General features: G+C 47.5%; 1 protein-coding gene across 2 annotated transcripts in view; it reads right to left on the bottom strand.

The window, feature by feature from the left end:
• large1 (LARGE xylosyl- and glucuronyltransferase 1) overlaps window positions 1-24,039 on the bottom strand; it is a 136,017-nt gene that overhangs the window by 23,259 nt on the left and 88,719 nt on the right. For both annotated transcript variants that reach the window (XM_090201410.1, XM_090201411.1), the window contains exons 7-10: window positions 10,867-10,971; window positions 5,582-5,694; window positions 3,311-3,436; window positions 2,095-2,250 (exon numbers count right to left, since the gene is read on the bottom strand). In XM_090201410.1, the coding sequence (XP_090057536.1) occupies window positions 2,095-2,250; window positions 3,311-3,436; window positions 5,582-5,694; window positions 10,867-10,971 (500 nt within the window). The remainder of the gene's footprint in view (window positions 1-2,094; window positions 2,251-3,310; window positions 3,437-5,581; window positions 5,695-10,866; window positions 10,972-24,039) is intronic.

Genomic DNA, 24,039 nt, shown 5'->3' with positions numbered 1-24,039 from the left:
TAGTTAATACCACATCTGATCCTTCTGTCTTCTCATAGTTAATACCACATCTGTCTTCTCATAGTTAATACCACATCTGATCCTTTTGTCTTCTCATAGTTAATACCACATCTGTCTTCTCATAGTTAGAACATCTTTGGAGGGAGTTGAAAGTCCATGTTGCCCAGCAACAGCCCCAAAACATGCTCTAGAGGAGATCTGCATGGAGGAATGGGCCAAAATACCAGCAACAGTGTGTGAAAAACTTGTGAAGACTTACAGAAAACGTTTGACCTCTGTCATTGCCAACAAAGGGTATATAACAAAGTATTGAGATAAACTTTTGTTATTGACCAAATACTTATTTTCCACCAAAATTTGCAAATAAATTCATAAAAAATCCTACAATGTGATTTTCTGGATTTTCTTTCTCATTTTGTCTGTCATAGTTGAAGTGTACCTATGATGAAAATTACAGGCCTCTCTCATCTTTTTAAGTGGGAGAACTTGCACAATTGGTGGCTGACTAAATAATTTTGCCCCACTGTATACAGTTTTCATATTGTCGTATGTATTTACTGTAGGCTGATGCCATGGCAATTATTAAACCCTTATGTCTAACTCACTCAACATTGATACCACGGTCCCAGAGGTTACCTCAATGTCTACCTCACTCAACAGTGATACCACGGTCCCAGAGGTTACCTCAATGTCTACCTCACTCAACAGTGATACCACGGTCCCAGAGGTTACCTCAATGTCTACCTCACTCAACAGTGATACCACGGTCCCAGAGGTTACCTCAATGTCTACCTCACTCAACAGTGATACCACGGTCCCAGAGGTTACCTCAATGTCTACCTCACTCAACAGTGATACCACGGTCCCAGAGGTTACCACAATGTCATATTCAACTGTCCACGTAACGTTGGAATCTGACCAAGGCTTTATAGCTTTGGGACTTTAAAAAGGCTGTGAGAGTCCCTGCTGTCTCAACCTGGCCAGACCTCCTGTGTATTCCGCTACTGTGAAGAAAGTGTGTGTGTGTGTGTGTGTGTGTGTGTATGTGTGTGTGTGTGTGTGTGTGTGTGTGTGTGTGTGTGTGTGTGTGAGACTGAGCAGCAGAGACACCAGACCTCCCGGAGGGTCTTAGCTCCAGCCAACCCCTGATGACTTCATTATCCTAATCATCACATTAATGGGCTATGAATCATCACTTTTCGAACTCTGAAACATGGATGGGGGGAGGGGGAGAGAGAGAGAGCTAACCGCTGCCAGAGTTAAGGACACATTCAGTTGATGATACTGGCCTGGCACTGTGATGGGGAATTATTGGGAGGGATACAGGGAACTAGACATGGAGCTGGAAGGGATACAGGGAACTAGACATGGAGCTGGGAGGGATACAGGGAACCAGACATGGAGCTGGGAGGGATACAGGGAACTAGACATGGAGCTGGGAGGGATACAGTGAACTAGACATGGTGCTGGGAGGGATACAGGGAACTAGACATGGAGCTGGGAGGGATACAGGGAACTAGACATGGAGCTGGACTGGGAGGGATACAGGGGACTAGACATGGAGCAGGACTGGGATACAGGGATCTAGACATGGAGCTGGACTGGGAGGGATACAGGGGACTAGACATGGAGCTGGACTGGGAGGGATACAAGGAACTAGACATGGATCAGTATTGGTGAACCTACATTCTCAGTGCTGTATTTAAACTGACTCTAGATCAGTATTGGTGAACCTACATTCTCAGGGCTGTATTTAAACTGACTCTAGATCAGTATCGGTGAACCTACATTCTCAGGGCTGTATTTAAACTGACTCTAGATCAGTAACGGTGAACCTACATTCTCAGGGCTGTATTTAAACTGACTCTAGATCAGTATCGGTGGACCTACATTCTCAGGGCTGTATTTAAACTGACTCTAGATCAGTATCGGTGAACCTACATTCTCAGGGCTGTATTTAAACTGACTCTAGATCAGTATCGGTGAACCTACATTCTCAGGGCTGTATTTAAACTGACTCTAGATCAGTAACGGTGAACCTACATTCTCAGGGCTGTATTTAAACTGACTCTAGATCAGTATAGTTCCACATACGTTTTCGCTGTTGTGGTCTGTCTCGCTGGGGCAGCCGAAGAGTTCTCGTCTCAGGAGGTTTCCGTCGTACTCCAGGAAGGTGAGGTACAGGTTCCTGAAGAATTCTACATGCTTGTTCTTCACTCTCAGCTTCTTAGGAGAGTTCCAGTGGATCACCTGTAGGGGAGGAAAGGGGGAGAGAGAGAGGGAGGAAGGGAGGAAGGGGGAGAGAGGGAGGGAGGAAGGGGGAGAGAGGGAGGGAGGGAGGGAGGGAGGAAGGGGGAGAGAGGGAGGGAGGGAGGAAGGGGAGAGAGGGAGGGAGGAAGGGGGAGAGAGGGAGGGGGAGAGAGAGAAAGAGAGGGAGGGAGGGAGAGAGAGAGGGAGGGAGGAATAGAGAGAGGGAGGGAGGATGGGGGAGAGAGAGAGGGAGGGAGGACGGGGGAGAGAGAGAGGGAGGGAGGAAGGGGGAGAGAGAGAGGCATAGAGTGAGATGGTTAGATTGAGGTTCCTGAAAAGCGCTAAGTGCCTGTTCTTCACAACAAGTTCCAATGAATCACTTGTAGTGGGGGAGAGAGAAGGAGGGAGACAGAGAGACAGAGATGACAGGCCAGTCAGAGAGACAGAGATGACAGGCCAGTCAGAGAGACAGAGAGAGATGACAGGCCAGTCAGAGAGACAGAGAGAGATGACAGGCCAGTCAGAGAGACAGAGATGACAGGCCAGTCAGAGAGACAGAGAGAGATGACAGGCCAGTCAGAGAGACAGAGAGAGATGACAGGCCAGTCAGAGAGACAGAGAGAGATGACAGGCCAGTCAGAGAGACAGAGATGACAGGCCAGTCAGAGAGACAGAGAGAGATGACAGGCCAGTCAGAGAGACAGAGAGAGATGACAGGCCAGTCAGAGAGACAGAGATGACAGGCCAGTCAGAGAGACAGAGAGAGATGACAGGCCAGTCAGAGAGACAGAGAGAGATGACAGGCCAGTCAGAGAGACAGAGAGAGATGACAGGCCCGTCAGAATCAGAGAAATGACAGGCCAGTCAGAGAGACAGAGAGAGATGACAGACCAGTCAGAGAGAGTAGAAGCATCTGGAAGGAGCAAGGGGCATGATGCCCGACATTACTCTGCTGTCACACACACACACACACACACACACACACACACACACACAAACACAACGGACAAAGACGGTGTGTGGAAACAGCTGCCATCTGTGTGTGAGATGCTCAACTCACCTTGAGGTCTGAAACATCCTTGTAGCACTTCTCCGAGCGGGTGTGGTCTGACAGCTGAACGTTCCAGAAGCAGGGCAGCTGGTGAACCAGGAAGGGGTTCTGTTTGATCACGGCGTTGAAGATGTCCTGCAGACACACACACAGATCAGACCTTAGTGTAGATAACAGATACAGAGATCAGACCTTAGTGTAGATAACAGATAGAGAGATCAGACCTTACAGATCAGACCTTAGTGTAGATAACAGATAGAGAGATCGGACCTTAGTGTAGATAACATATAGAGAGATCAGACCTTACAGATCAGACCTTAGTGTAGATAACAGATAGAGAGATCAGACCTTACAGATCAGACCTTAGTGTAGATAACAGATAGAGAGACCATACCTTACAGATCAGACCTTAGTGTAGATAACAGATAGAGAGATCAGACCTTACAGAGCAGACCTTAGTGTAGATAACAGATAGAGAGATCAGACCTTACAGATCAGACATTAGTGTAGATAACAGATAGAGAGTACAGACCTTACAGATCAGACCTTAGTGTAGATAACAGATAGAGAGATCAGACCTTACAGATCAGACATTAGTGTAGATAACAGATAGAGACCAGACCTCACAGACCTTAGGTGAAATAGACACTGTCTTGGCACCGTTGTGGAAATTCATACCGATAGAGACTTTGTCATTTCTTCAAACAATCATCTTTATTCATTATCGATTAATTATGCCAATAATGAGACGAGTCAAGCCAACACTCTGGACTGTTGGGCCGATCAGCCAAACCTGATAATGTAAACCAGATATCTTATAGAGGACATCTAAAAAAAATGCTTAGTCATGGCTGGTTCCACCCCTCCCATCTCTATCTCCAGTCTCATCTCTATCTCCAGTCTCATCTCTGTCTCCAGTCTCATCTCTGTCTCCAGTCTCATCTCTATCTCCAGTCTCATCTCTGTCTCATCTCTGTCTCCAGTCTCATCTCTATCTCCAGTCTCATCTCTATCTCCAGTCTCATCTCTATCTCCAGTCTCATCTCTGTCTCCAGTCTCATCTCTGTCTCCAGTCTCATCTCTATCTCCAGTCTCATCTCTGTCTCATCTCTGTCTCCAGTCTCATCTCTAACTCCAGTCTCATCTCTATCTCCAGTCGCATCTCTGTCTCCAGTCTCATCTCTGTCTCATCTCTATCTCCAGTCTCATCTCAGTCTCATCTCTATCTCCAGTCTCATCTCTGTCTCCAGTCTCATCTCTGTCTCCAGTCTCATCTCTGTCTCCAGTCTCATCTCTGTCTCCAGTCTCATCTCTGTCTCCAGTCTCATCTCTGTCTCCAGTCTCAACTCTATCTCCAGTCTCATCTCTGTCTCCAGTCTCATCTCTGTCTCATCTCTATCTCCAGTCTCATCTCTGTCTCATCTCTGTCTCCAGTCTCATCTCTATCTCCAGTCTCATCTCTGTCTCCAGTCTCATCTCTGTCTCCAGTCTCATCTCTGTCTCCAGTCTCATCTCTATCTCCAGTCTCATCTCTGTCTCATCTCTGTCTCCAGTCTCATCTCTATCTCCAGTCTCATCTCTATCTCCAGTCTCATCTCTGTCTCCAGTCTCATCTCTGTCTCCAGTCTCATCTCTGTCTCCAGTCTCATCTCTGTCTCATCTCTATCTCCAGTCTCATCTCAGTCTCATCTCTATCTCCAGTCTCATCTCTGTCTCATCTCTGTCTCCAGTCTCATCTCTATCTCCAGTCTCATCTCTGTCTCCAGTCTCATCTCTGTCTCCAGTCTCATCTCTGTCTCCAGTCTCATCTCTGTCTCATCTCTATCTCCAGTCTCATCTCAGTCTCATCTCTATCTACAGTCTCATCTCTGTCTCCAGTCTCATCTCTATCTCCAGTCTCATCTCTATCTCCAGTCTCATCTCTGTCTCCAGTCTCATCTCTGTCTCCAATCTCATCTCTGTCTCCAGTCTCATCTCTGTCTCCAGTCTCATCTCTGTCTCATCTCTATCTCCAGTCTCATCTCAGTCTCATCTCTATCTCCAGTCTCATCTCTGTCTCCAGTCTCATCTCTGTCTCCAGTCTCATCTCTGTCTCATCTCTGTCTCAACATGGTAAACGTGCCGGTCATTAATATGAGCAGCAGCTCTTAAATAAAATCCTTGATGTTTCATTACCATAAAATACTGACGTGTGAAATGTGATAATCCAGACGTTTTAATGGTGAACTTCAAGTAGATCAATACAGGGTGTGTTTATGATTCTGTGTGTGTGTGTGTTACCTGGTCAGCCAGTGATGTAGACAACATGCTCATCAGTTCTCTCTCTGCTGTCAGTCTCCACATCTGTTCCCACCGCAGCTTCCTCAGTCGGTCCAGCAGCAGCAAGATCACACCTGGAACAGAGGTCACATGACTTAACAGACCCAATCAGCAGCAAGATCACACCTGGAACAGAGGTCACATGACTTAACAGACCCAATCAGCAGCAAGATCACACCTGGAACAGAGGTCACATGACTTAACAGACCCAATCAGCAGCAAGATCACACCTGGGACAGAGGTCACATGACTTAACAGACCCAATCAGCAGCAAGATCACACCTGGAACAGAGGTCACATGACTTAACAGACCCAATCAGCAGCAAGATCATACCTGGGACAGAGGTCACATGACTTAACAGACCCAATCAGCAGCCAGATCACACCTGGAACAGAGGTCACATGACTTAACAGACCCAATCAGCAGCCAGATCACACCTGGAACAGAGGTCACATGACTTAACAGACCCAATCAGCAGCAAGATCACACCTGGGACAGAGGTCACATGACTTAACAGACCCAATCAGCAGCAAGATCACACCTGGGACAGAGGTCACATGACTTAACAGACCCAATCAGCAGCAAGATCACACCTGGGACAGAGGTCACATGACTTAACAGACCCAATCAGCAGCAAGATCACACCTGGAACAGAGGTCACATGACTTAACAGACCCAATCAGCAGCAAGATCACACCTGGAACAGAGGTCACATGACTTAACAGACCCAATCAGCAGCAAGATCACACCTGGAACAGAGGTCACATGACTTAACAGACCCAATCAGCAGCAAGATCACACCTGGAACAGAGGTCACATGACTTAACAGTCCCAATCAGCAGGTGAGACATTACCTGAATTAACAGTAATGTCTAACTGAGGTAGCAGAGGGAACAGTCTATGACTTGGGTGGCTGGAGTCTGACAATTTTTAGGTCCTTCCACTGACACCGCCTGGTATAGAGGTCCTGGATGGCAGGAAGCTCAACATATTCTCATCACATTACTTCCTGTGTTACTGAACTCATCTGTTGAAGACGCCATTATTGCCAAATGCCTTAGATAGAGCAGCAATATGGTTTGCTGCTCTGCCTCTCTCTGGGGGCTGAATGGCACCCTATTCCCTATGGGCTCTGGTCAAAAGTAGTGTACTATATAGGGAATAGGGTCCTGGTCTAAAGTAGTGCACTATATAGGGAATAGGGTTCTGGTCTATAGTAGTGTACTATATAGGGAATAGGGTTCTGGTCTAAAGTAGTGCACTATATAGGGAATAGGGCTCTGGTCTAAAGTAGTGTACTATATAGGGAATAGGGCTCTGGTCTATAGTAGTGTACTATATAGGGAATAGGGCCCTGGACTAAAGTAGTGCACTATATAGGGAATAGGGCTCTGGTCTATAGTAGTGTACTATATAGGGAATAGGGCCCTGGACTAAAGTAGTGCACTATATAGGGAATAGGGCTCTGGTCTAAAGTAGTGCACTATATAGGGAATACGGCCCTGTCTAAAGTAGTGCACTACGTAGGGAATAGGGCCCTGTCTAAAGTAGTGTAATATATAGGGAATAGGGCCCTGTCTAAAGTAGTGCACTATATAGGGAATAGGGCTCTGGTCTATAGTAGTGCACTATATAGGGAATACGGCCCTGTCTAAAGTAGTGCACTACGTAGGGAATAGGGCCCTGTCTAAAGTAGTGCACTATATAGGGAATAGGGCCCTGTCTAAAGTAGTGCACTATATAGGGAATAGGGTGAATATAGCACCCTTTGAGACCCAGACTAACTCTAGCTGTAGAAGATCAGCAGGGTGGAGAGAGATGGTTTGTTAGTTCCAGTCCAAGACATTATTCATTCTGTCTCTGTCCCCAAGAAGAGAGGAGGCAGTTTGTTCCAGTTCTCTGTCTCTGTTCCCAAGAAGAGAGGAGGCAGTTTGTTCCAGTCCAAGACATTATTCACTCTGTCTCTGTCCCCAAGAAGAGAGGAGGCAGTTTGTTCCAGTCCAAGACATTATTCACTCTGTCTCTGTCCCCAAGAAGAGAGGAGGCAGTTTGTTCCAGTCCAAGACATTATTCACTCTGTCTCTGTCCCCAAGAAGAGAGGAGGCAGTTTGTTCCAGTCCAAGACATTATTCTGTCTCTGTCCCCAAGAAGAGAGGAGGCAGTTTGTTCCAGTCCAATACATTATTCTCTGTCTCTGTCCCCAAGAAGAGAGGAGGCAGTTTGTTCCAGTCCAAGACATTATTCTCTGTCTCTGTCCCCAAGAAGAGAGGAGGCAGTTTGTTCCAGTCCAAGACATTATTCTCTGTCTCTGTCCCCAAGAAGAGAGGAGGCAGTTTGTTCCAGTCCAAGACATTATTCTGTCTCTGTCCCCAAGAAGAGAGGAGGCAGTTTGTTCCAGTCCAAGACATTATTCTCTGTCTCTGTCCCCAAGAAGAGAGGAGGCAGTTTGTTCCAGTCCAAGACATTATTCTGTCTCTGTCCCCAAGAAGAGAGGAGCCAGTTTGTTCCAGTCCAAGACATTATTCTCTGTCTCTGTCCCCAAGAAGAGAGGAGCCAGTTTGTTCCAGTCCAAGACATTATTCTCTGTCTCTGTCCCCAAGAAGAGAGGAGGCAGTTTGTTCCAGTCCAAGACATTATTCTCTGTCTCTGTCCCCAAGAAGAGAGGAGGCAGTTTGTTCCAGTCCAAGACATGATTCACTCTGTCTCTGTCCTCAAGAAGAGAGGAGGCAGTTTGTTCCAGTCCAAGACATTATTCACTCTGTCTCTGTCCCCAAGAAGAGAGGAGGCAGTTTGTTCCAGTCCAAGACATGATTCACTCTGTCTCTGTCCTCAAGAAGAGAGGAGGCAGTTTGTTCCAGTCCAAGACATGATTCACTCTGTCTCTGTCCCCAAGAAGAGAGGAGGCAGTTTGTTCCAGTCCAAGACATTATTCTCTGTCTCTGTCCCCAAGAAGAGAGGAGGCAGTTTGTTCCAGTCCAAGACATTATTCACTCTGTCTCTGTCCCCAAGAAGAGAGGAGGCAGTTTGTTCCAGTCCAAGACATTATTCACTCTGTCTCTGTCCCCAAGAAGAGAGGAGGCAGTTTGTTCCAGTCCAAGACATTATTCTGTCTCTGTCCCCAAGAAGAGAGGAGGCAGTTTGTTCCAGTCCAAGACATTATTCACTCTGTCTCTGTCCCCAAGAAGAGAGGAGGCAGTTTGTTCCAGTCCAAGACATTATTCACTCTGTCTCTGTCCCCAAGAAGAGAGGAGGCAGTTTGTTCCAGTCCAAGACATTATTCTGTCTCTGTCCCCAAGAAGAGAGGAGGCAGTTTGTTCCAGTCCAAGACATTATTCTCTGTCTCTGTCCCCAAGAAGAGAGGAGGCAGTTTGTTCCAGTCCAAGACATTATTCTCTGTCTCTGTCCCCAAGAAGAGAGGAGGCAGTTTGTTCCAGTCCAAGACATTATTCTCTGTCTCTGTCCCCAAGAAGAGAGGAGGCAGTTTGTTCCAGTCCAAGACATTATTCTGTCTCTGTCCCCAAGAAGAGAGGAGGCAGTTTGTTCCAGTCCAAGACATTATTCTCTGTCTCTGTCCCCAAGAAGAGAGGAGGCAGTTTGTTCCAGTCCAAGACATTATTCTGTCTCTGTCCCCAAGAAGAGAGGAGCCAGTTTGTTCCAGTCCAAGACATTATTCTCTGTCTCTGTCCCCAAGAAGAGAGGAGCCAGTTTGTTCCAGTCCAAGACATTATTCTCTGTCTCTGTCCCCAAGAAGAGAGGAGGCAGTTTGTTCCAGTCCAAGACATTATTCTCTGTCTCTGTCCCCAAGAAGAGAGGAGGCAGTTTGTTCCAGTCCAAGACATGATTCACTCTGTCTCTGTCCTCAAGAAGAGAGGAGGCAGTTTGTTCCAGTCCAAGACATTATTCACTCTGTCTCTGTCCCCAAGAAGAGAGGAGGCAGTTTGTTCCAGTCCAAGACATGATTCACTCTGTCTCTGTCCTCAAGAAGAGAGGAGGCAGTTTGTTCCAGTCCAAGACATGATTCACTCTGTCTCTGTCCCCAAGAAGAGAGGAGGCAGTTTGTTCCAGTCCAAGACATTATTCTCTGTCTCTGTCCCCAAGAAGAGAAGAGCCTGAAGTAATACTTCTGTTATTGGTGAGAAAACTTACAGGCAGCGACAATAAAGTTAGTCATTATCATTGTGAATAAAGTTAGTCATTATCATTGTGAATAAAGTTAGTCATTATCATTGTGAATAAAGTTAGTCATTATCATTGTGAATAAAGTTAGTCATTATCGTTGTGAATAAAGTTAGTCATTATCATTGTGATTGTGAATAGCGTTAGTCATTACCAGTGTGGATAATGTTAGTCATTATCATTGTGAATAAATTTAGTCATTATCGTGGTGAATAAAGTTGGCCATTATCATTGTGAATAAATTTAGTCATTATCGTGGTGAATAAAGTTGGTCATTATCATTGTGAATAAAGTTGGTCATTATCATTGTGAATAAAGTTATTCATTATCATTGTGAATAAAGGTGGTCATTATCATTGTGAATAAAGTTGGCCATTAACATTGTGAATAAAGTTAGTCATTATCATTGTGAATAAAGTTTGTCATTATCGTTGTGAATAAAGTTAGTCATTATCATTGTGAATAAAGTTAGTCATTATCGTTGTGATTGTGAATAAAGTTAGTCATTACCATTGTGAATAAAGTTGGTCATTATCATTGTGAATACAGTTAGTCATTATCATTGTGGATAAAGTTAGTCATTATCATTGTGAATGAAGTTAGTCATTATCATTGCGAATAAAGTTAGCCATTATCATTGTGGATACAGTTAGTCATTATCATTGTGAATAAAGTTAGTCATTATCATTGTGAATAAAGTTAGCCATTATCATTGTGGATACAGTTAGTCATTATCATTGTGAATAAAGTTAGTCATTATCATTGTGGATACAGTTAGTCATTATCATTGTGGATACAGTTAGTCATTATCATTGTGAATAAAGTGAGTCATTATCATTGTGAATAAAGTTTATACAGTTTAAGTTTATACAACAGACGTCTCAAAGGGAAGAAATTACCTTTTTTATTTCATATAGAAAATCCACCGACTGTCCCCCCTCTCTGTGTCTCTCACCTGTATTGAAGATGTAGAAAATCCACCGACTGTCCCCCCTCTCTGTGTGTCTCTCACCTGTATTGAAGATGTAGAAAATCCACTGACTGTCCCCCCTCTCTGTGTGTCTCTCACCTGTATTGAAGCCCCTCTCCAGGGCGGGCCAGGGCCGGTGATTCTTCCACAGGTTCCCCAGGTACCAGTCACTCTGGTTCTCCACCAGACCTAGAACCTGCTGACCTAGAACACAGAACACTCAGGTTACTATGGTTCCCCAGGTACCAGTCACTCTGGTTCTCCACCAGACCTAGAAACTGGAAAAGAGAGACGCACAGGTTACTACCAAGGGCTGCTCTATAGAAGAGTAATGTCTCATTATCATAATTACCCACCAGGGGGCGCTGTGGAGTCACCTGTCAAACAACACTCAGGTTACTACCAAGGGCTGCTCTATAGAAGAGTAATGTCTCATTATCATAATTACCCACCAGGGGGCGCTGTGGAGTCACCTGTCAAACAACACTCAGGTTACTACCAAGGGCTGATGTATAGACGTGCATAGAGAACACACAAACAATGCTGCACCATAGAGTAGCATTGGATCGTTATAACAATCACCCACCAGAGGGCGCTATGGAGTCAGCTGCTCAACAAGCTGTTAGTAGAGCCCATCCACTGATGTTGAATCAATTGCAAGAAATAAAGAGAAATGAATGGTGCCTTTTGAGCAAGACAATCTGCTCACATTGAGTTAAAGCTGATTGAGTAGATAAAGGTAAGAACAGAGAGAGAGGTGGAACATCTAGTCACGAAAGAGTGGAGGGGTCGTGGAGTACAGGAGCTCAGGGAGGACTGGAAGGGGAGGTATCATCTTGGAGGAGAGGGAGGTATCATCTTGGAGGAGAGGGAGGGATCATCTTGGATGAGAGGGAGGGATCATCTTGGAGGAGAAGGAGGGATCATCTTGGAGGAGAGGAGAGGGATCATCTTGGAGGAGAGGAGAGGGATCATCTTGGAGGAGCGGAGAGGGAGGTATCATCTTGGAGGAGAGGGAGGGATCATCTTGGAGGAGAGGGAGGGATCATCTTGGAGGAGAGGAGAGGGATCATCTTGGAGGAGAGGAGAGGGATCATCTTGGAGGAGAAGGAGGGATCATCTTGGAGGAGAGGGAGGGATCATCTTGGAGGAGAGGAAAGGGATCATCTTGGAGGAGAGGAGAGGGAGGTATCATTTTGGAGGAGAGGGAGGTATCATCTTGGAGGAGAGGAGAGGGAGGGATCATCTTGGAGGAGAGGAGAGGGAGGTATAATCTTGGAGGAGAGGAGAGGGAGGTATCATCTTGGAGGAGAGGAGAGGGAGGGATCATCTTGGAGGAGAGGAGAGGGAGGGATCATCTTGGAGGAGAGGAGAGGGAGGTATCATCTTGGAGGAGAGGAGAGGGAGGTATCATCTTGGAGGAGAGGAGAGGTATCATCTTGGAGGAGAGGACAGGGATAATCTTGGAGGAGAGGAGAGGGATCATCTTGGAGGAGAGGAGAGGGAGGTATCATCTTGGAGGAGAGGAGAGGGAGGGATCATCTTGGAGGAGAGGAGAGGGAGTTATCATCTTGGAGGAGAGGAGAGGGAGGTATCATCTTGGAGGAGAGGAGAGGGAGGGATCATCTTGGAGGAGAGGAGAGGGAGGTATAATCTTGGAGGAGAGGAGAGGGAGGTATCATCTTGGAGGAGAGGAGAGGGAGGGATCATCTTGGAGGAGAGGAGAGGGAGGGATCATCTTGGAGGAGAGGAGAGGGAGGTATCATCTTGGAGGAGAGGAGAGGGAGGTATCATCTTGGAGGAGAGGAGAGGTATCATCTTGGAGGAGAGGAGAGGGATAATCTTGGAGGAGAGGAGAGGGATCATCTTGGAGGAGAGGAGAGGGAGGTATCATCTTGGAGGAGAGGAGAGGGAGGGATCATCTTGGAGGAGAGGAGAGGGAGTTATCATCTTGGAGGAGAGGAGAGGGAGGGATCATCTTGGAGGAGAGGAGAGGGAGTTATCATCTTGGAGGAGAGGAGAGGGAGTTATCATCTTGGAGGAGAGGAGAGGGAGGTATCATCTTGGAGGAGAGGAGAGGAGAGGGAGGTATCATCTTGGAGGAGAGGAGAGGGAGTTATCATCTTGGAGGAGAGGAGAGGGAGGTATCATCTTGGAGGAGAGGAGAGGAGAGGGAACATCTTGGAGGAGAGGAGAGGGAGGGATCATCTTGGAGGAGAGGGAGGGATCATCTTGGAGGGGAGGGAGGTATCATCTTGGAGGAGAGGGAGGGATCATCTTGGAGGAGAGGAGAGGGAGGGATCATCTTGGAGGAGAGGAGAGGGATCATCTTGGAGGAGAGGGAGGGATCATCTTGGAGGAGAGGGAGGGATCATCTTGGAGGAGAGGAGAGGGAGGGATCATCTGGAGGAGAGGAGCGGGATCATCTTGGAGGAGAGGAGAGGGATCATCTTGGAGGAGCGGAGAGGAGAGGGATAATCTTGGAGGAGAGGGAGGGATCATCTTGGAGGGGAGGGAGGTATCATCTTGGAGGAGAGGGAGGGATCATCTTGAAGGAGAGGAGAGGGAGGGATCATCTTGGAGGGGAGGAGAGGGAGGGATCATCTTGGAGGAGAGGAGAGGGATCATCTTGGAGGAGAGGAGAGGGAGGTATCATCTTGGAGGAGAGGGAGGGATCATCTTGGAGGAGAGGGAGGGATCATCTTGGAGGAGAGGGAGGGATCATCTTGGAGGAGAGGGATGGATCATCTTGGAGGAGCGGAGAGGGAGGGATCATCTTGGAGGAGAGGAGAGGGATCATCTTGGAGGAGAGGAGAGGGAGGTATCATCTTGGAGGAGAGGAGAGGGAGGTATCATCTTGGAGGAGAGGAGAGGGAGGGATCATCTTGGAGGAGAGGAGAGGGAGGTATCATCTTGGAGGAGAGGGAGGGATCATCTTGGAGGGGAGGAGAGGGAGGTATCATCTTGGAGGGGAGGAGAGGGAGGTATCATCTTGGAGGAGAGGAGAGGGAGGGATCATATTGGAGGAGAGGAGAGGGAGTTATCATCTTGGAGGAGAGGAGAGGGAGTTATCATCTTGGAGGAGAGGAGAGGGAGTTATCATCTTGGAGGAGAGGAGAGGGAGGTATCATCTTGGAGGAGAGGAGAGGAGAGGGAGGTATCATCTTGGAGGAGAGGAGAGGGAGTTATCATCTTGGAGGAGAGGAGAGGGAGGTATCATCTTGGAGGAGAGGAGAGGAGAGGAGAGGGAACATCTTGGAGGAGAGGAGAGGGAGGGATCATCTTGGAGGAGAGGGAGGGATCATCTTGGAGGGGAGGGAGGTATCATCTTGGAGGAGAGGGAGGGATCATCTTGGAGGAGAGGAGAGGGAGGGATCATCTTGGAGGAGAGGAGAGGGATCATCTTGGAGGAGAGGGAGGGATCATCTTGGAGGAGAGGAGAGGAGAGGGAACATCTTGGAGGAGAGGAGAGGGAGGGATCATCTTGGAGGAGAGGGAGGGATCATCTTGGAGGGGAGGGAGGTATCATCTTGGAGGAGAGGGAGGGATCATCTTGGAGGAGAGGAGAGGGAGGGATCATCTTGGAGGAGAGGAGAGGGATCATCTTGGAGGAGAGGGAGGGATCATCTTGGAGGAGAGGGAGGGATCATCTTGGAGGAGAGGAGAGGGAGGGATCATCTGGAGGAGAGGAGCGGGATCATCTTGGAGGAGAGGAGAGGGATCATCTTGGAGGAGCGGAGAGGAGAGGGATAATCTTGGAGGAGCGGAGAGGGAGGGATCATCTTGGAGGAGAGGGAGGGATCATCTTGGAGGGGAGGGAGGTATCATCTTGGAGGAGAGGGAGGGATCATCTTGGAGGAGAGGAGAGGGAGGGATCATCTTGGAGGGGAGGAGAGGGAGGGATCATCTTGGAGGAGAGGAGAGGGATCATCTTGGAGGAGAGGAGAGGGAGGTATCATCTTGGAGGAGAGGGAGGGATCATCTTGGAGGAGAGGGAGGGATCATCTTGGAGGAGAGGGAGGGATCATCTTGGAGGAGAGGGATGGATCATCTTGGAGGAGCGGAGAGGGAGGGATCATCTTGGAGGAGAGGAGAGGGATCATCTTGGAGGAGAGGAGAGGGAGGTATCATCTTGGAGGAGAGGAGAGGGAGGTATCATCTTGGAGGAGAGGAGAGGGAGGGATCATCTTGGAGGAGAGGAGAGGGAGGTATCATCTTGGAGGAGAGGGAGGGATCATCTTGGAGGGGAGGAGAGGGAGGTATCATCTTGGAGGGGAGGAGAGGGAGGTATCATCTTGGAGGAGAGGAGAGGGAGGGATCATCTTGGAGGAGAGGAGAGGAGAGGGAGGTATCATCTTGGAGGAGAGGAGAGGGAGTTATCATCTTGGAGGAGAGGAGAGGGAGGTATCATCTTGGAGGAGAGGAGAGGAGAGGAGAGGGAACATCTTGGAGGAGAGGAGAGGGAGGGATCATCTTGGAGGAGAGGGAGGGATCATCTTGGAGGGGAGGGAGGTATCATCTTGGAGGAGAGGGAGGGATCATCTTGGAGGAGAGGAGAGGGAGGGATCATCTTGGAGGAGAGGAGAGGGATCATCTTGGAGGAGAGGGAGGGATCATCTTGGAGGAGAGGGAGGGATCATCTTGGAGGAGAGGAGAGGGAGGGATCATCTGGAGGAGAGGAGAGGGATCATCTTGGAGGCGAGGAGAGGGATCATCTTGGAGGAGCGGAGAGGAGAGGGATAATCTTGGAGGAGCGGAGAGGGAGGGATCATCTTGGAGGAGAGGGAGGGATCATCTTGGAGGGGAGGGAGGTATCATCTTGGAGGAGAGGGAGGGATCATCTTGGAGGAGAGGAGAGGAAGGGATCATCTTGGAGGGGAGGAGAGGGAGGGATCATCTTGGAGGAGAGGAGAGGGATCATCTTGGAGGAGAGGAGAGGGAGGTATCATCTTGGAGGAGAGGGAGGGATCATCTTGGAGGAGAGGGAGGGATCATCTTGGAGGAGAGTGAGGGATCATCTTGGAGGAGAGGGATGGATCATCTTGGAGGAGCGGAGAGGGAGGGATCATCTTGGAGGAGAGGAGAGGGATCATCTTGGAGGAGAGGAGAGGGAGGTATCATCTTGGAGGAGAGGAGAGGGAGGTATCATCTTGGAGGAGAGGAGAGGGAGGGATCATCTTGGAGGAGAGGAGAGGGAGGTATCATCTTGGAGGAGAGGGAGGGATCATCTTGGAGGAGAGGAGAGGGATCATCTTGGAGGGGAGGAGAGGGAGTGATCATCTTGGAGGAGAGGGAGGGATCATCTTGGAGGAGAGGAGAGGGAGGGATCATCTGGAGGAGAGGAGAGGGATGATCTTGGAGGAGAGGAGAGGGAGGGATCATCTTGGAGGGGAGGAGAGGGAGGGATCATCTTGGAGGAGAGGGAGGGATCATCTTGGAGGAGAGGAGAGGGAGGGATCATCTTGGAGGAGAGGAGAGGGAGGGATCATCTTGGAGGAGAGGAGAGGGATCATCTGGAGGAGAGGAGAGGGATGATCTTGGAGGAGAGGAGAGGGAGGGATCATCTTGGAGGGGAGGAGAGGGAGGGATCATCTTGGAGGAGAGGAGAGGGAGGGATCATCTTGGAGGAGAGGAGAGGGAGGGATCATCTTGGAGGAGAGGAGAGGGAGGGATCATCTTGGAGGAGAGGGAGGGATCATCTTGGAGGAGAGGGAGGGATCATCTTGGAGGAGAGGGATCATCTTGGAGGAGAGGGATCATCTTGGAGGAGAGGAGAGGGATCATCTTGGAGGAGAGGGATCATCTTGGAGGAGAGGGAGGGATCATCTTGGAGGAGAGGGATCATCTTGGAGGAGAGGGATCATCTTGGAGGAGAGGAGAGGGATCATCTTGGAGGAGAGGAGAGGGAGGGATCATCTTGGAGGAGAGGGATCATCTTGGAGGAGAGGGATGTGTATCTCACTGATCATCCCTAAAGCCAACACCTCATTTGGCCGCCTTTCGTTCCAGTTCTCTGCTGCCTGTGACTGGAACGAATTGCAAAAATCGCTGAAGTTGGAGACTTTTATCTCCCTCACCAACTTCAAACATCTGCTATCCGAGCAGCTAACCGATCGCTGCAGCTGTACATAGTCTATTGGTAAATAGCCCACCCATTTTCACCTACCTCATCCCCATACTGTTTTTATTTATTTATTTTTATTTTTCTGCTCTTTTGCACACCAATCTCTACCTGTACATAACCATCTGATCATTTATCACTCCAGTGTTAATCTGCATAATTGTAATTATTTGCCTACCTTCTCATGCCTTTTGCACACAATGTATATATAGACTCCCCTTTTTTCTACTGTGTTATTGACTTGTTAATTGTTTACTCCATGTGTAACTCTGTGTTGTCTGTTCACACTGCTATGCCTTATCTTGGCCAGGTCGCAGTTGCAAATGAGAACTTGTTCTCAACTAGCCTACCTGGTTAAATAAAGGTGAAATAAAAAAAAATAAAATAAAAAGGGATAATCTTGGAGGAGAGGGATCATCTTGGAGGAGAGGAGAGGGATCATCTTGGAGGAGAGGAGAGGGATCATCTTGGAGGAGAAGGAGGGATCATCTTGGAGGAGAGGAGAGGGAGGGATCATCTTGGAGGAGAGGAGAGGGAGTTATCATCTTGGAGGAGAGGAGAGGGAGTTATCATCTTGGAGGAGAGGAGAGGGAGTTATCATCTTGGAGGAGAGGAGAGGGAGTTATCATCTTGGAGGAGAGGAGAGGAGAGGGAGGTATCATCTTGGAGGAGAGGAGAGGAGAGGGAGGTATCATCTTGGAGGAGAGGAGAGGGAGTTATCATCTTGGAGGAGAGGAGAGGGAGGGATCATCTTGGAGGAGAGGGAGGGATCATCTTGGAGGGGAGGGAGGTATCATCTTGGAGGAGAGGGAGGGATCATCTTGGAGGAGAGGGAGGGATCATCTTGGAGGAGAGGAGAGGGATCATCTTGGAGGAGAGGGAGGGATCATCTTGGAGGAGAGGGAGGGATCATCTTGGAGGAGAGGAGAGGGAGGGATCATCTGGAGGAGAGGAGAGGGATCATCTTGGAGGAGAGGAGAGGGATCATCTTGGAGGAGCGGAGAGGAGAGGGATAATCTTGGAGGAGCGGAGAGGGAGGGATCATCTTGGAGGAGAGGGAGGGATCATCTTGGAGGGGAGGGAGGTATCATCTTGGAGGAGAGGGAGGGATCATCTTGGAGGAGAGGGAGGGATCATCTTGGAGGGGAGGGAGGTATCATCTTGGAGGAGAGGGAGGGATCATCTTGGAGGAGAGGAGAGGAAGGGATCATCTTGGAGGGGAGGAGAGGGAGGGATCATCTTGGAGGGGAGGAGAGGGAGGGATCATCTTGGAGGAGAGGAGAGGGAGGTATCATCTTGGAGGAGAGGGAGGGATTCTCTTGGAGGAGAGGGAGGGATCATCTTGGAGGAGAGTGAGGGATCATCTTGGAGGAGAGGGATGGATCATCTTGGAGGAGCGGAGAGGGAGGGATCATCTTGGAGGAGAGGAGAGGGATCATCTTGGAGGAGAGGAGAGGGAGGTATCATCTTGGAGGAGAGGAGAGGGAGGTATCATCTTGGAGGAGAGGAGAGGGAGGGATCATCTTGGAGGAGAGGAGAGGGAGGTATCATCTTGGAGGAGAGGGAGGGATCATCTTGGAGGAGAGGAGAGGGATCATCTTGGAGGGGAGGAGAGGGAGTGATCATCTTGGAGGAGAGGGAGGGATCATCTTGGAGGAGAGGAGAGGGAGGGATCATCTGGAGGAGAGGAGAGGGATGATCTTGGAGGAGAGGAGAGGGAGGGATCATCTTGGAGGGGAGGAGAGGGAGGGATCATCTTGGAGGAGAGGGAGGGATCATCTTGGAGGAGAGGAGAGGGAGGGATCATCTTGGAGGAGAGGAGAGGGAGGGATCATCTTGGAGGAGAGGAGAGGGATCATCTGGAGGAGAGGAGAGGGATGATCTTGGAGGAGAGGAGAGGGAGGGATCATCTTGGAGGGGAGGAGAGGAAGGGATCATCTTGGAGGAGAGGAGAGGGAGGGATCATCTTGGAGGAGAGGAGAGGGAGGGATCATCTTGGAGGAGAGGAGAGGGAGGGATCATCTTGGAGGAGAGGGAGGGATCATCTTGGAGGAGAGGGAGGGATCATCTTGGAGGAGAGGGATCATCTTGGAGGAGAGGGATCATCTTGGAGGAGAGGAGAGGGATCATCTTGGAGGAGAGGGATCATCTTGGAGGAGAGGGAGGGATCATCTTGGAGGAGAGGGATCATCTTGGAGGAGAGGGATCATCTTGGAGGAGAGGAGAGGGATCATCTTGGAGGAGAGGAGAGGGAGGGATCATCTTGGAGGAGAGGGATCATCTTGGAGGAGAGGGATCATCTTGGAGGAGAGGGATCATCTTGGAGGAGAGGAGAGGGATCATCTTGGAGGAGAGGAGAGGGATCATCTTGGAGGAGAAGGAGGGATCATCTTGGCACAGGGGTTTGGGGTGAGTTGAGGTAGGGGTTATTGAAGAGATAGAGGATGAAGGGATGGAAGGAAGGCAGCTCTAATGAAGACTAAGGAAGATTAATGAGGGACTATTGGAGTGTGTGTGTGTGTGTGTGTGTGTGTGTGTGTGTGTGTGTGTGTGTGTGTTGCAGCTGCTAGTCAAACAGCAAAGAGCAGACGGGCTTTAGATGTCGTGAAAACAAAGCCCACGGCTCTGTTACTCTCTGAGACAATCAGAGGGGAAGGACACTCAATTCAATTCAATTCAATTCAAGGGCTTTATTGGCATGGGAAACATGTGTTAACATTGCCAAAGCAAGTGAGGTACACTCTCTCTCCCTCAAAGTATTTCTCAGAGTCACTCTCTCTCTCTGTATGTCCAAGTGTCTCTCTCAGTACGTCCCAGTCTCTCTCTCTCTCTCTCTCAGTATGTCCCAGTCTGTCTGTCTGTCTGTCTGTCTGTCTGTCTGTCTGTATGGCCCAGTCTCCCTCCCTCCCTCCCTCCCAGTATTTCACAGTATTTCCCAGTCCCTCAGAGACCTGAGTAGCGGGGAGGAAGACACACTTATAAACAGATACTCAGAGATGTCAACTAGAGACTTGGGGGAATTCAGAAATCAAAGAGTGTATATTCCATTTGCTTTAGTATTTGTCACCTGTGAGTGACACGCAGATGAATCAAACAATCTCTCCCTTTACAGATGCATTCCTTCTAAACAGAGGCTTTTCACTGCGGAAATGATCAACTTCTAGTCTGGAGGGATGTAGATCCCAAACCACTGTTGTGAAAACCCTCCTCTTCAAGTCAGCCAGACAAGACAAGGGGAAAGGAAACACCAAACAACTAAATCAATACAATCATTTTATCAGCTTCAACAAAGATGGGTCTCTCTGTGCCACTTCGAGAGCAGACGAGATTAAAATAACCCCCCCCCCATTTTAAAATCCGCCCCAATTCTCCAACCCCCTTTTCAGAAAGAATTCCCAGAGCTTGTCTCATATTTTCTAGAAGTTTCCAGTCCCCCCCGTCCACATATTCAGTACAGTAACTTTTCTTCTTCTCTTCACAGACAATTAACTTGTATTGTTACTGGTTAGTGGATATTGATCCTCCAATCAGAGATGTTGGCATTGTGATGTCATTGTTACTGGTTAGTGGATATTGATCCTCCAATCAGAGATGTTGGCATTGTGATGTCATTGTTACTGGTTAGTGGATATTGATCCTCCAATCAGAGATGTTGGCATTGTGATGTCATTGTTACTGGTTAGTGGATATTGATCCTCCAATCAGAGATGTTGGCATTGTGATGTCATTGTTACTGGTTAGTGGATATTGATCCTCCAATCAGAGATGTTGGCATTGTGATGTCATTGTTACTGGTTAGTGGATATTGATCCTCCAATCAGAGATGTTGGCATTGTGATGTCATTGTTACTGGTTAGTGGATATTGATCCTCCAATCAGAGATGTTGGCATTGTGATGTCATTGTTACTGGTTAGTGGATATTGATCCTCCAATCAGAGATGTTGGCATTGTGATGTCATTGTTACTGGTTAGTGGATATTGATCCTCCAATCAGAGATGTTGGCATTGTGATGTCATTGATACTGGTTAGTGGATATTGATCCTCCAATCAGAGATGTTGGCATTGTGATGTCATTGTTACTGGTTAGTGGATATTGATCCTCCAATCAGAGATGTTGGCATTGTGATGTCATTGTTACTGGTTAGTGGATATTGATCCTCCAATTAGAGATGTTGGCATTGTGATGTCATTGTTACTGGTTAGTGGATATTGATCCTCCAATCAGAGATGTTGGCATTGTGATGTCATTGTTACTGGTTAGTGGATATTGATCCTCCAATCAGAGATGTTGGCATTGTGATGTCATTGTTACTGGTTAGTGGATATTGATCCTCCAATCAGAGATGTTGGCATTGTGATGTCATTGTTACTGGTTAGTGGATATTGATCCTCCAATCAGAGATGTTGGCATTGTGATGTCATTGATACTGGTTAGTGGATATTGATCCTCCAATCAGAGATGTTGGCATTGTGATGTCATTGTTACTGGTTAGTGGATATTGATCCTCCAATCAGAGATGTTGGCATTGTGATGTCATTGTTACTGGTTAGTGGATATTGATCCTCCAATTAGAGATGTTGGCATTGTGATGTCATTGTTACTGGTTAGTGGATATTGATCCTCCAATCAGAGATGTTGGCATTGTGATGTCATTGTTACTGGTTAGTGGATATTGATCCTCCAATCAGAGATGTTGGCATTGTGATGTCATTGTTACTGGTTAGTGGATATTGATCCTCCAATCAGAGATGTTGGCATTGTGATGTCATTGTTACTGGTTAGTGGATATTGATCCTCCAATCAGAGATGTTGGCATTGTGATGTCATTGATACTGGTTAGTGGATATTGATCCTCCAATCAGAGATGTTGGCATTGTGATGTCATTGTTACTGGTTAGTGGATATTGATCCTCCAATCAGAGATGTTGGCATTGTGATGTCATTGTTACTGGTTAGTGGATATTGATCCTCCAATTAGAGATGTTGGCATTGTGATGTCATTGTTACTGGTTAGTGGATATTGATCCTCCAATCAGAGATGTTGGCATTGTGATGTCATTGATACTGGTTAGTGGATATTGATCCTCCAATCAGAGATGTTGGCATTGTGATGTCATTGTTACTGGTTAGTGGATATTGATCCTCCAATCAGAGATGTTGGCATTGTGATGTCATTGTTACTGGTTAGTGGATATTGATCCTCCAATCAGAGATGTTGGCATTGTGATGTCATTGTTACTGGTTAGTGGATATTGATCCTCCAATCAGAGATGTTGGCATTGTGATGTCATTGTTACTGGTTAGTGGATATTGATCCTCCTATCAGAGATGTTGGCATTGTGACGTCATTGTTACTGGTTAGTGGATATTGATCCTCCAATCAGAGATGTTGGCATTGTGACGTCATTGTTACTGGTTAGTGGATATTGATCCTCCAATCAGAGATGTTGGCATTGTGACGTCATTGTTACTGGTTAGTGGATATTGATCCTCCAATCAGAGATGTTGGCATTGTGACGTCATTGTTACTGGTTAGTGGATATTGATCCTCCAATCAGAGATGTTGGCATTGTGACGTCATTGTTACTGGTTAGTGGATATTGATCCTCCAATCAGAGATGTTGGCATTGTGACGTCATTGTTACTGGTTAGTGGATATTGATCCTCCAATCAGAGATGTTGGCATTGTGACGTCATTGTTACTGGTTAGTGGATATTGATCCTCCAATCAGAGATGTTGGCATTGTGACGTCATTGTTACTGGTTAGTGGATATTGATCCTCCAATCAGAGATGTTGGCATTGTGACGTCATTGTTACTGGTTAGTGGATATTGATCCTCCAATCAGAGATGTTGGCATTGTGACGTCATTGATACTGGTTAGTGGATATTGATCCTCCAATCAGAGATGTTGGCATTGTGACGTCATTGTTACTGGTTAGTGGATATTGATCCTCCAATCAGAGATGTTGGCATTGTGATGTCATTGTTACTGGTTAGTGGATATTGATCCTCCAATCAGAGATGTTGGCATTGTGATGTCATTGATACTGGTTAGTGGATATTGATCCTCCAATCAGAGATGTTGGCATTGTGATGTCATTGTTACTGGTTAGTGGATATTGATCCTCCAATCAGAGATGTTGGCATTGTGATGTCATTGTTACTGGTTAGTGGATATTGATCCTCCAATCAGAGATGTTGGCATTGTGATGTCATTGTTACTGGTTAGTGGATATTGATCCTCCAATCAGAGATGTTGGCATTGTGATGTCATTGTTACTGGTTAGTGGATATTGATCCTCCAATCAGAGATGTTGGCATTGTGATGTCATTGTTACTGGTTAGTGGATATTGATCCTCCAATCAGAGATGTTGGCATTGTGATGTCATTGTTACTGGTTAGTGGATATTGATCCTCCAATCAGAGATGTTGGCATTGTGATGTCACCCCCCCCCCCCGGACCAAAATGAGATTCAATAACTTCTATATATAGATTAGCAGTTGAGACAGAGAAAATACATTCACAAAACCTTTGTCCCAAATGGCTCTCTACTCCCTACATAGTGCACCACAGACCCTATGGATCCCGGTCTAAAGTAGTGCACTATAGTTGACCACAGACCCTATGGATCCCGGTCTAAAGTAGTGCACTATAGTTGACCACAGACCCTATGGATCCCAGTCTAAAGCAGTGCACTATAGTTGACCACAGACCCTATGGATCCCAGTCTAAAGTAGTGCACTATAAAGGGAATAGGGTGCCATTTGGGATTCAGACTAAGATAACAGAATGCATGGTGTATCTATTGGCAGTCTTCTTTAGACAGTGATTCTTAGCAGGGAATCCATACGCTATCTTCTACCAGTAGAGGGAACTTATCACATCTTCATTACATGTGGAGAAGAATAGAGAGAGACAAAGAGAGACAGAGAGAGACAGAGAGAGAGAGAGGGACAGGGAGAGAGACAGAGAGAGACAGAGAGAGAGAGAGACAGGGAGAGACAGAGACAAAGAGAGACAGAGAGACAAAGAGAGAGAGAGAGACAGAGAGAGACAGAGACAAAGAGGGAGACAAAGAGAGACAGAGAGAGACAGAGAGACAAAGAGAGACAGAGAGACAAAGAGACAGAGAGAGCGAGGGAC

The sequence above is a fragment of the Oncorhynchus mykiss genome, chromosome 15 (genome assembly GCF_057628025.1).
Source record: "Oncorhynchus mykiss isolate SJ-2025 chromosome 15, ASM5762802v1, whole genome shotgun sequence".
NCBI classification, from domain to species: Eukaryota; Metazoa; Chordata; class Actinopteri; order Salmoniformes; family Salmonidae; genus Oncorhynchus; species Oncorhynchus mykiss.
Note: the sequence above shows the minus strand (reverse complement) of the source record. Positions and strands in the feature narration are given on the sequence as shown.